The following is a 12,484-nucleotide window of genomic DNA, read 5'->3' on the forward strand; positions in this document are numbered from 1 at the left end:
TTCTTCCCATCAAGTTTTATCCTGATCCCTCCACTGTAACCGTTTTCCAAGATTTCCGGTCCCCCCCCCCCCCAAACTCCCCCCAGTGACACTGGATCCGGTCGAGAATTAAAATAAGAGATCTGAGTTACGAGGTCCTTCTAAATATGAAATTTCAGTAAGATCCTATCACTCTTTCGTAAGTTAAATAACCTCATTTTTTCTAATTTTTCAGAATTAACCCTCCCCCCCCAACTTCCCCAAAGAGAGTGGATCCGTTCCGGATATGTCAATCACGTATCTAGGACTTGTGCTTAGTTTTTCCACCAAGTTTCATCACAATCCCTCCACTCAAAGCATTTTCCAAGATTTTAGGTTTCCCCTCCTCCAACTCCCCCCAATGTCATCGGATTCGGTTGGGATTTAAAATAAGAGCTCTGAGACACGATATCCTTCTAAATATCAGCTTTCATTACGATCCGACCACCCATTCGGAAGTTGAAAATACCCCATTTTTCTAATTTTTCCGAAAATACCAAGTGCCATAAAAACAAAAGGTACGTTTTAAATAATTGAAACTAAAAATTACTGACAAGATTTCACCACGAAAATTTGTTATTTTCCTTGTTACATTGTTGGTGCTTTATTCAACATGACGGATTGTTATTAAAAACATTATTATTGGAAATCATGACAACTTTTTTTCTGGATGAATTAAATGTGGTTGCGGCTTACCCTTTCAGCAAACCGAGCAAACTTTCCTTCTTCAGTTATATGATCTGAAGCACATCTTCTTAAATGAGCAGCGAGATATTTTCGCACCGGTTTTGCACCAGGTAATGCCACTGAGCAAGCAAGGGCTAGAAGTGACCAGTGGCGGAGGTTCACCCTCGAGTTCGGTTCGGGATGGTCAGTTGTTTGTTTGATGAGTTGGAGAAAGAGCTCAGTTAAGAACGTCTCTTTCCGAAGGCTTCGCTCGATAATTGATTGTGCCAAAGGAACCAAATCGCCATCGGCTGACCGACCATTTTCACCTAAGAAACAGAGAAAATGAATTAGTACTGACAGACGCATTGACACACAATACGGGGTTACTGATTACAGTTTTGCACAACAATCCGAAAGCAAAAAAAAAAAAAAAAGTAAGAAGAAATCAGCGCAAATTTTAATGCAAATGAATTACCGGAACAGCCTGGCGGGTAAGAGGTTAGGAACGCAGCGGGAGATGGATAAGCTTCCACCGAAAAGTAAGGAAGTTTATTTATATTCTCCAGATTCTACCAAAAAAACAGCAAAAAAGAAAAAGAAAAAAAAGGTGTTTGGAATTGAATAGGATAAAATTATGTCATTCAATGATTTACGTCAATATCAACCAAATTTTGGGGAAAAGCATGAAAAAAACGAAGTCTTAAAACCTATTGACAAGGGTTTTTTCTCCATGGACAGTGGCATTTTAAAATTAACACAATTTTACAATATATCGTGATAGTATCAAAGCAGCTATAAAGGCACATAATATTGATCAAAAAAGGTTTTCATACAATATAGAATAATATAAAAAATGAACAAATTTATAAAATATTAACGGTACTTTTTGTATGCTTTTGCTCTCCAACAGTTCAATAATTCCAGGATCTGTAAATACACACATATGGTACAAAAAACATAAAACAATCTTCTTGAAACTTTCAGTAAGATTATGTCCAAGAGAAGTAGTCCCATAAAGAATTTCAATTGTATAGCAAAGATGCAACTTTTTTGACTCTACCAATTTTAATTTACGGTTATCAGAAGCAAATACGTCTTCTAAAACATTTGTGTCCTCATTTGTAAATGACTTGGTTTCAAAAGAACAGGATTACATTTCAACAATGTTGTTGAAATTATTTAATCAAATTAATAATCAATTTTAAGGTAAATCCGTTCTACTTAAACTGAATGGCTAATAGTAAAATCATACCTTAAAACAAAACACAAGACTAAAATGGGATGATCCTTTCCTAGTTAATAAGAAAGGGTCATCCCATTTTAGCTTTATGTTTTGTTTTAAGGTTTGGTTTTTTATATTTTGATTAGTTTTATTCTGCACTGAAGACAGTCAAGGAAGGTCTTGACCAAAATATTTGCATAATTTTTCAACGTTTTAACTGGCTGTTTATCGTCCTCATTTCCTTTCTTTTTTCGTGATTTTATGTTTTATCATGATTAGCTAGTGTGGTCTCAGAAATTATTTATTATGTGATAAATCACAAGGGGTGGCAACCCTGCGTGGAAGGGAGGAAAAAATGAAGCTTCAATCAGGCTAGGGCGAAGAGGGAGCATGTGCGGCTACACAAATTTTAACAATGAGGCGAGGTTCTATACATAGACTTTACATGGATTTATAATAGCCAAAATTCTTAGAGAGATTATACCTTGTATAAGCCCACTGAAGACAAGGATTGTACTAAAAACTTGTAAACCCAATTTCTCATCATGATCTGGAAGTTTCGTGAGCGACTGAGTGAGTTGTGACTTTGTGAACGCCCAGAACGAATGAGAAAATCCTTTGAAGTTTTCTCCTAATCCGGTATTAGTAGACTGGTCACTGATCAAGTCCTGTCGAAGTTTAGTTGACGACCTTTGTCTGTTTAACCTATGGGAATAAAAAAGAGGTAATTTGATTACACTGAAACATATGGATGGAGAAAATAGAACAATGTCACTGAAGACAAAATAATGTAAAACTGTACTAAATATCAAACCTACACCAAATACCGTAATCAAATACAATGCAGGTATCCTGCACCAGATAGTGGAAATAAAATGTTGATTTAAAGCTATACTTTCAACTTTAATTGGGACAATTCCAAACCGTAAACTTTTTTAACTGTTTTTTTTCTTGGATGAAGTAATTAGCAAGGCAATTTTATATATTTTTTTGTAAATGTGTTCTCACAAAGAATGCAGGAAAGACAGAGATGATGAGATACACTCACATATACAATATGAGATACACTTACCAGTTTGAAGATACGCTTACCAATAAATAGGAGACACACTAACCCTTTTGGGAATACACTCACCTATACACTAGGAGATACACTCCCCCATTTCGAATATATTTATTAATTGCTAGGCATGGGAGAATTGATTGAAAGCAATGTGTCTTGAAAATTCAACTATCTTTGGACTTCCTACTAATTTTTACGAACGACTGATCTAAAAGATTTGTATATGCGAAAGTGTTGGAAGAATAGATTTAAGCAAGATTGGAAGGACAACATTTGGACCCAAATATACACTTGTTTAAAAAACCAAGACCCCAGCCCCTAAAAAACTGCCCACCCAACTTCTCGAGTATATATCCCATATCCATCTAAGGAAGGCTATTGACGTTGTAACTAAATTCTAAACTGAGAACAATCATGGCGACAGACCTTCCAAATCGTTTGCTTAAAATTTTTATTGGGTTTGAGCCCTTTTAAAATGAACCAGATTATAAATTACTTTGATAACCAACACACAGGTTCTGATCGTGGAAAAAGAATGTGCCATTCTGAAATTGAAATAGTCCGTGAAATGTGAAATAGCATGGGAAGCCATGAAGGAATGCTCCATGAAATAGCTAAATCAACCCTGGGCACCCGTAGGAGTCCTAAAGACCAATGGCGGTCCGAGCAAACTTGGCAACTAATAGAAGAAAGAAAGAAGATGAGAATGTCTGTCCTCCCACGACAAGTCCCTGATCGTCTTGTTTTAAAAACAAGCAGTAAACAAGCAGTAAAGCTCTTGACAAAGCTGTAAAGAAGGGTCCGTGCTGAAAAGCGAAACTTTCTAGAGCGTAAAGGACTGCAGGCACAAGAAGCAGCAAAAAGAGGAGACTCAAAGAACTGTTAACAGAATCACCAATGACATCACAGAGAAACGACAGACATATAGAGACGGCACTGTCAGAGATCCATCGTTGGTGCTTGTGACAGAACAGAGTGCAGTCAACGAAATACGGGCTAATCATTTCGAAAGTTTACTGAGCAGACCCACCCCAAAAGAGCCCCCAGATATTCCAGATATTCCCGTCTTCCCCCTGAATATCAGCACAGATCCACCTTCTGTCAGTGAGATACGAGACGCACCAAAGAAATTGAAAAACGGAAAATCACTGGGACTGAACCGCATATCCGCAGAGATGATAAAGGCATCAATATCCTCATGTATCTCCCTTTAGTCTTTACTTTTCACTCAGATACGAACAATGGCCAAAGTACCATCAGACTCAAACGCAGCACGCTCGTCAGGATATTAGAAAAAGGAGACGCTACCAAGCCGGGCAACTGGTAGGGTATAAGTTTACTGTCAATACCAGGGAAGATGCTCTCACATATTATCCTACAGAGGATCCGTACACAACTTGATCATCATCTCCGAGACGAACAGTATGGCTTACGGCCAAATGACTTATGTGCGGATCTTATATTCACGCTTAGACTTCTTCTAGAAGAAAGCAGAGAGCGCTCGAAGATTTATATGATCATTGTTGACTTCCAGAAGGCCTTTGACTCCGTGGATCTTGAAAGCCTACGGAAGGTTCTCATCCATTATGGAATACCTTGCAAAATAATGACGACTATTACCGCAATGTATGAGGATAGCAAATGTTGCATCAAGACACCAGAGGGCTAAACTCGTTTCTTCCGGATTTTGTCAGGAGTAACACAGGGGTGTGTTCTATGTTCTATCACCATTACTTTTTGTGATAATGGTTGATTAAATACTGCGAAACACAAAAACAGGAGACATCAGTTCAAGCCCAAGCATCAGGTCAAGGATATTGACTTTGCAGACGACTTAACAGTGCTTGAGTGAAACAAAAAGCAGATTCAAGAATTACTAGTCGAGGCCAGAGTAAAAGCGAACCATCTTGGCCTACAAGTGAATGCTGAGAAAACCAAATGCATGGCGACTAGTGACTCTCCTCTGTCCATTAAATGTGGCGACCAAGATATTGAAAAAAGTTGTCCAGTTCAAATATCTGGGAAGTTTCATCAAGAACACTCGCTCGACAGTTAAAGAAGTACTCACCAGAATAGGACAGGCAAATGTGCCTTCAACAAAATACGTCAAATATAGAGATCTCAGAGATTTCCTCTGCGGCTGAAGCTAAACCTTTTTCAACAGCAATATTATAACAGCTTTACGCAACAGGAACATGGCACCTAAATCAAGAACAAAAAAAGGGCCCTGGCCTTTGAAAACCCATGTTTTCGTAGAATATTGAACATCCACTGGTCACAGAAGGTGACAAACCAGTCCATCCGTGAATTGACGCAACAACCTCTAATACCCGACATTATCCGAGTCAGAAAAAGAAGATATTTGGACCATGCCCAACGCAAGGACGACCATAGACTCCCAAAAGCCACTTTACACTGGCAACCACTAGAAACTCATAGCCGGGGAAGACCCATAAACACACACTGTGCGGGACCTACCAGAGGGATCTAGGCAACCTGAACACCTCCGTTCTTCTAGAATCGGAAGACACCACTGCAGCAGAAAACCTGAGGGAAGATTGGTGGCTCCTCCTTGATGTCCTGGGTGCTTCAGGAGGCATAGACGAAACTAAGGTCTAAGGTAAGGTAAGGCGCTTTGATAATTTGGCTAATTATTTAAAGATCGGACTACCCTACTAGTAACCCTCACAGAGTCACGATCTGCCTTAAGCGATCAAAAGCATCATCTTTTTGCAATAAAATTTGCCCGTAGGTTACGTAGATACTAGTAATACTTAACCTACTACTACTACTTAACCTAGTATACTAGTAATACTAAAATAATTTAAGTGCTTTTATGAAGCCCCTATGACATTTAACCTTTTTTTTTTTTACCACCAACACATATTTTTTGCTGACATAGTGAGCAATAAAGAAGAAATGAGACAGGAAATCAGGCAATTAGAAACTAAATGACTTTCATGTTTAGCAGCAAATTAAAAAAAAGAGACAAAGTAGTGTTCATTCTTGCACACTGAACCCGTTTGAACTTTTAGTTGACTAATTTAAAACTTGACTGCCAACTTCTAGAGACAACAGCTGATTTTTTCCAAAATCTAGTAACTGAGAGTGAATTTTAACACAGACAACTTTTTAATGTCTGGTGATTATATGAACAACAAAAGATGGAGACACTCACTTTCTGAGCTTTTTTAGTGGAATATTCTCAACTTCACTGTGGGAGACGAACTAAATTCAAGCATTAAGACAAATTTCCCGACGAAAAATAAATTTGGTTTCTTTTTGGTACAAACAAAATACTGACGACATCAAATTTTATACTATATTTAAAATCCCAAATAGAAAGCAAAATAAAGTGTGACGAAGAGAGGCAAAATAAGGCTGTTATTCCAAGCTCGGAACGCAGACATCACTGGGGGGGGGGGGGGGTCATGGCAATATTTTGGTGGGCCATGAGCAGGATGTGCACCTTTCGGCTGACCATACTTAATACTTGATTTGAAAAAAAAACACATGTGAATTACATAACATTCAAATTCCTTTAAAGAGTAAAAAAGAGACATCACAGTATTACAAAGACGTTACACATTTTATAAAAAGCACGGCATTCAGATAATATTTTTCATTAGTATGAAATATGCCTAGAGTAAGATCCCCCCCCCCAAAAAAAAACAACCTAGTAAATGGTCTTTAAAGCTTTCTTCAGGAGAATACGCGTAAAATTTTGAATAAAAAATTTAAATATTGCGAGGGGGCATCAGGATTTTAGAAGTGGTTAGGTGGGGCATGGCCCAAAATTGCTTGGGAACCACTGCAGTAAGAGGAACAAACTAAGATGAGCTTAAATAGTTTTCTGGGGGGAGGGCTAATGATATAGAACAAAGACGCAGTAAGATCTACTTAGAGCAGATCTTCACTAACAAAATTTTGCGGATTTTAAAAAACAGCAAACCATGCTTCGCAGGGAGGGAGGGGGAACTATGAACTAAAAACGACTGAGTTGAAAAAAAAAGTCTGATTCTGAGGCTCTTTATTCATATTCTTAAACGAGGACAAAAGTAGTCCACCCAACTATTTACACCATATAAATTTTGTACCTTCGTAAGGTGGAAATGAAGCCATGCCCGTTTTCGTCTGGCTTTCTCAGTATATTTGATTCAACAATGGTTCTTCTGCAGTTAACAACAGTTTGATGGTTCCTCATTCGGTCTTCATGGGTTAACGGTTTCATCTGAGATGAGAAAAACGTTATCAGTTTTAATATTAAGACTTTAATAACCATAAAAATATACAATCACTTATTAGTATTGTTATTAATTGAAAACCCGTCTTCGAACAAAAAGGAAATGAGGGAGCTCAACAAAGAAAAAAAAAACAACAACAAAAAAAAAGCAAAATATCACTATACAATCATGACAACGTGGCTTTAGTTGAAGAAGTTGGCTCCAAGTATGTCTTGAAATCTCTTGCTTGTGTTTCTCCATAAGTTTAAGAACGACTTTAGTAGGATCTGCTATGTTAAGACTATTGATGAGTTTTGAGGTGCTCATTCAAAGCTTTTTATATAAAGAGATAATGTTTCATTGTCAAAATATAAAGCAAATTAGCCTATGGAAGAACAAGAAGACTGTCTTTTTTTTCATTGGTCAATCTATTTTCGGTAAAGTCTATGAGTCTGCTCTGCTGGGAGCAGGGTTGTAGAATCGGAGCCAGAATCATGAGGTCAGAGTCGAAACTTCAGTAATTTTTTGCTGAATAAAAGTTGAGTAACAGAAATAATGGAAGAGCCTCTGGGGACAGTGTTGGAGTCGGAGTTATGGAAACACATGAAGGCTGGAGTCAAGCCAAATACTTGAATACTACTAATAAGTGACAATAATATACAAAATTAATATTGTAGGCTAGTTATAGCGAATAGGATATTTTAAAACTAAAAAATGAATTGAAAGAGAAACTTATAAATTGAATTTCTGCTGTAAATTAGTAGGAATGTTGGAGTTTTAGTTCTTACTGATTTGAAGAAAAGGTTAGGAGTTGGAGATAGAGTCGGTGAAAAAGAGGACCGATCCCACAACCATGGTTGGGGGGTTACTCCAGATGGTTACCTTCAGAAGACCTGTTCTCCTTTTTTCTGGTCTAATCCAGGACCAGCTTTCAAATTAACCAAGAGGATAATTTTAGGGCTGGGTTAGCATCTCCTTGAGGGCTGGCACCCTCAATTGCCCACTTTTTACAATTAAGTTTCACTTGAAGTTCACTTCAAGAATGAATTCTCAAAGAAAAATATGATAAAAAGCTTCTTCTTTTCCTAATACAATGGCACGACAATGAAAGGGCTTATCTATCTACATGTACTTCAAAAAATCATTTTTTCATTATAATGTTTTTAAATGTAATAGGTGTAAGCAAACACTTGCAATTATCAACCGGCCATGTCTGTCATATTCTAAAATAATTTTAATAGAATATTAGTCAATCTTTATCGCAAAGAGCAGAGTTTACGGTCGCGGTAGCCCCCTTCATATACAGGACAATATCTGTTCGTTTGAAGTTTTAAATTACTATTTACTTGTAGTTGAATAAAAAGTAATTTTATTTAATACGATTCTGGGACGAAAATACACTGGATACAGCTCAAATGAAATATTTCTAGATGGTGCATGTGAAACAAGTTTAATGAACTAGCAATTTGATTTTGCTAATAGAATAAGGCATTAGCATGGTGGGTAACACCTGCTATAGTAAGGAAACATGTTCCAGCACGGGTTGATGGGTCACATATCTTTTAAAGCTGAAAGAGTTTTTAGAAGTTGTGCAATTAATATCTTTGTCCTAATAACTGAGTATATTATAACTATAATAATTAATCATAAATCTACTGAAGTTATTTACCATCTCTTATCGTCAATCAATGTAAATTCAAAATTCTGATTAGCAAATATGCTGTGAATAGTATCGAATTTTCACAATCGAATAATGGCTAATGAGAAGGTAATTTTAAATTATCAAGAATAAAAAACGAAACCAATACAAACCCTTTTGGTTGGTCGTTCACTTTCGGTTATCCAACAAGCCAAAGCAGGGTAATAACTGGCAATGAGTGACCCAATTTCTTCTTTTTGGTCAGTTTCAAAAACGAAACACTTTTGTGAATCTGGCAACGTTCGCGCTAAGTTAATTGTGACAAAATTATCAGACGGATCCAACAAAACGCTTTCTATATCTGTGTATCTGTATTCATAAAGCACATATTTGTCATCGGGTTTAATTAAGGCAATTCCATCACTATTGACGCCAAGAATTATGCTGTTACCTAAAATAATGAACATACATTTAACGCAGATTGGCTCATTCTTTCTTTAAAAAATAGCGAATTCTTTCTCTTTGTTCTGAAATATTAAAAATGAATGATCGGAGTTGAAGCCCCCCCCCTCTTAAGAATATATTTTGAGTTTACTTTCAAAATAAACTCTCTGAGTTGGGTATAACAGATCAGTAGCCCTGAAAACGTGCAACTCTATAAATATTTCTAAGGATAAAAGCGAGGGGGGGGGCTTAAAATATCAAAATGAATTATTGGATCATTGTTTCCACGGTTTTCAAGGTGAGTTCTTCGAACTATGCTCCTTTACAGGGTTATCCCCTAAAGACACCGGAAGGGGACCAAGGATCCCCCCAGTTTTCCTAGTAAAATAAAAATAAAACAGATGAAAATTGAGTGGGAAAACATCTCACAAAGGAGAAAAGAAAAATCTTGGGTCAAGGGGCCAGAAAACAGTCACAAAACAGTCTTGAGCCCTTTTATTTTTCAATCTAAACACAGTTTGAGACCGCCCACTGATTGCAGCTTCCTTGAACGGAGCAACTTAAAGATTTCAACCATTAATTGCTCTTTTTTTTATTTGTACACCTTGCCATTTTACAAAATGGATTCCCGCGTGCCTGATAAATCACGTTTGTAGATTTCTACATATGAAGTATTGCTTTTGGATGCCAATTATTCCTTATATAACCAAAAATACCAATAATGCAACCAATCATTTCCGTATAAGGAAAAGCCGGTTTTTGAATATGAGGCAAGGGCCATAATTACATTTTTTGGAAGAGAATGGACAAGCCTTCAATGTTTTTTTTGAGGGAACAGAGGTCTGGAGAACAGGATAAAAGTACCAAGAATATCAAAATAACAACTATTTTTTCCAGCTGAACCCGTCTTAGGTCCATTCCTACTTAAAACTCATGGTCTTCTAAGATTTTTTTTTCTAGTTGTTTCAAAATTATAAAGTTTTTAGGGCAGTATCAAATTTTCATCAGTGTTGCCAAGTTGAACCATGAAAATAAATAAGTGAACTAATACTTTAAATTTGATAGTGCTTTTCTAGGACAATCATCACATTTTCGTCAGTGTTGCCACTTAAAACCCCGACAATAGATAAATCAAAACCAAATAAGTTAAATTTGCCAGCCCTTTCCTGTCGTGAAAATTCCAACACTAGCCTGTTCGTTCTAAAGAACGACTGCACCCTCAATGGAAAAATATCATCTTCTGAAACTTAGTGTCTTCTGTTTTCACAATTTTATTGTTTTTCTTTAAAATTTTAACCCACGTTTTCTTTTTTTTTTGATAAATCGGTACCAGCTACTACTAGAAATTGTACAGAGTTTTTTTTTTAATTAAAAACTGTATTCTACATTTTTCCCTAAATTTTTGACACAAATATGGTTGTGTAAGTTCTAACTTAACCATATCAAACCATCAAGTTTCATTGTTACTGTCCTTAGTACTTTCAGCTTTTGTTCAGAAAATTACAAACATGGCCTACAGAGACTCAAGTCCAACTCCATCTGTCTCCAGAGGGAAAATAGAGGGTGGTACAGCCCCACACAATATTGGTCTACATGAAAACTTCCTAGGCAAGGCAAAGCATAGTTGCTTAAAAATGCACTGGAAAAGGGTAGAAATTAATAAGATTAAATTTTCCGGAAACAATAAGCTGATTTAAGTAGGAGAAAACTATGCCATGAACTCTTTTAACATACAGTGCAAAGAGTGAAACAAAGTTAATAGAGAAAAAAATCAGTAAAATCATAGATTCATAACTTATATTAATACGCTTATAAATAAATCCTTTACCCCACAAAAGATCCAAAAAATTAAGGACGGCCAAACGCTCAAACCCCTAGGAAAGATCTGCTGTTGCTGAAGGTTTAGCTACAATATAGGGACACCTCTTATTATTATACATTTGTCTTTATTTACTTAAGTTATAAAAAGTATTTTTTCCTTTTTTACAATAAATACCACAATATTTCTTCTGTAAAAAAAATAACAATAAAAAAAGCTTTTAAATTATAGATTCTATTCTAAAATCTAAATACGTGCAAAATATTTGGATCGTCAGTTTGGCCAACTAGGGAATTTTTCTATGAAGCATAAGTCTAAGTAACAGTAGGCTGGATCCTTTTTAAAATTAAAGTCTTTTAAACTGAAAGTAAGGAGCAGCATTAAAATTAAAAACGAACAGAATTTATTACGCATATGACGGCGGTTGCTCCTCCTCAACACCTCGCTTTTTACGCTAGAGTTTTTTAGTAATTAAAAAAAGCTTCTTATTGTTTTAATTAAACCATCAATGTTTCGGGAGTCGTTCTTAAAGAATTCGGACAGAATTCAAACTTTAACGTATAGAACGATGTATTGAGGAGGAGCAACCCCACTCATATACGTAATAATTTCTGTTCATTTTAAATTTTAATGCTGCTCCTTACTTTCAGTAGGAAAAAACTTGCTTTTTTATTTAATATCTGATCATTTTTTAAGTAATACCTGGAAATCTGGCTACACCTCCAGTGATAAATCCCTCCTTCCCATGGACCTATTCTCTAGACAATATGATCCTGGTAAAATTGAGTCGGCAATGAGAAAGCAGGACATAAGAAGAATTTCGTATAGGAATTCTGGCCAATTCCTCTAGTGCAAAATCTCCTCTGAAAAATTTGCCCCCTGGAAACTTCCCTCCCCACGGAAAAATATCCCGGTGGAAAATCCCACGTGCAGAAAATTCACCCCCCCCCCCACAAAGAATGTATGCATACTTGTCAATAAAAATACTATACGTAAACAATAGGCAAATTTTGTAACTTAAAGACCTTTCCCCACGGGCTATGGGGGTCATGATGTCTCCAAAGGGATAGTTATTCGGCCTTTCAACTATTTCAACTAAAAAATGGTCCGATCAAAAAAGGGGCATGGGAGGGGGCCAAGTTGCCCTCCATTTTTTCCGTAATTTAAAAACCGCACTATAAATTTTCATTTGCGTTCACATGAGCCCTCTTACGATATTCTAGGACACTGGGTGGGTATGATCACCCCTGAAAAAAAACAAAAAAAAACGAAAAAACAAATAAACACACATCCGTTATTTCTCTTCTGTCAAAAATACAAAACTCCACATATTTTCAGATAGGAGCTTGAAACCTAAACAGCAGGGTTCTTGCATACAGTGAATCTG

At 36.5% G+C, this 12,484-nt stretch overlaps 1 protein-coding gene across 4 annotated transcripts in view; it reads right to left on the bottom strand.

Annotated features, from left to right (window-relative positions):
• The window catches only part of LOC136027318 (myosin-I heavy chain-like), a 162,876-nt gene that overhangs the window by 38,018 nt on the left and 112,374 nt on the right, over positions 1-12,484 (bottom strand). For all 4 annotated transcript variants that reach the window (XM_065704442.1, XM_065704440.1, XM_065704443.1 and 1 more), the window contains 4 exons: positions 9,008-9,285; positions 7,070-7,203; positions 2,394-2,614; positions 715-1,013 (listed from right to left, as the gene is read on the bottom strand). In XM_065704442.1, the coding sequence (XP_065560514.1) occupies positions 715-1,013; positions 2,394-2,614; positions 7,070-7,203; positions 9,008-9,285 (932 nt within the window). The remainder of the gene's footprint in view (positions 1-714; positions 1,014-2,393; positions 2,615-7,069; positions 7,204-9,007; positions 9,286-12,484) is intronic.

The sequence above is a fragment of the Artemia franciscana genome, chromosome 5 (assembly GCF_032884065.1).
Source record: "Artemia franciscana chromosome 5, ASM3288406v1, whole genome shotgun sequence".
In the NCBI taxonomy this organism is placed as follows: Eukaryota; Metazoa; Arthropoda; class Branchiopoda; order Anostraca; family Artemiidae; genus Artemia; species Artemia franciscana.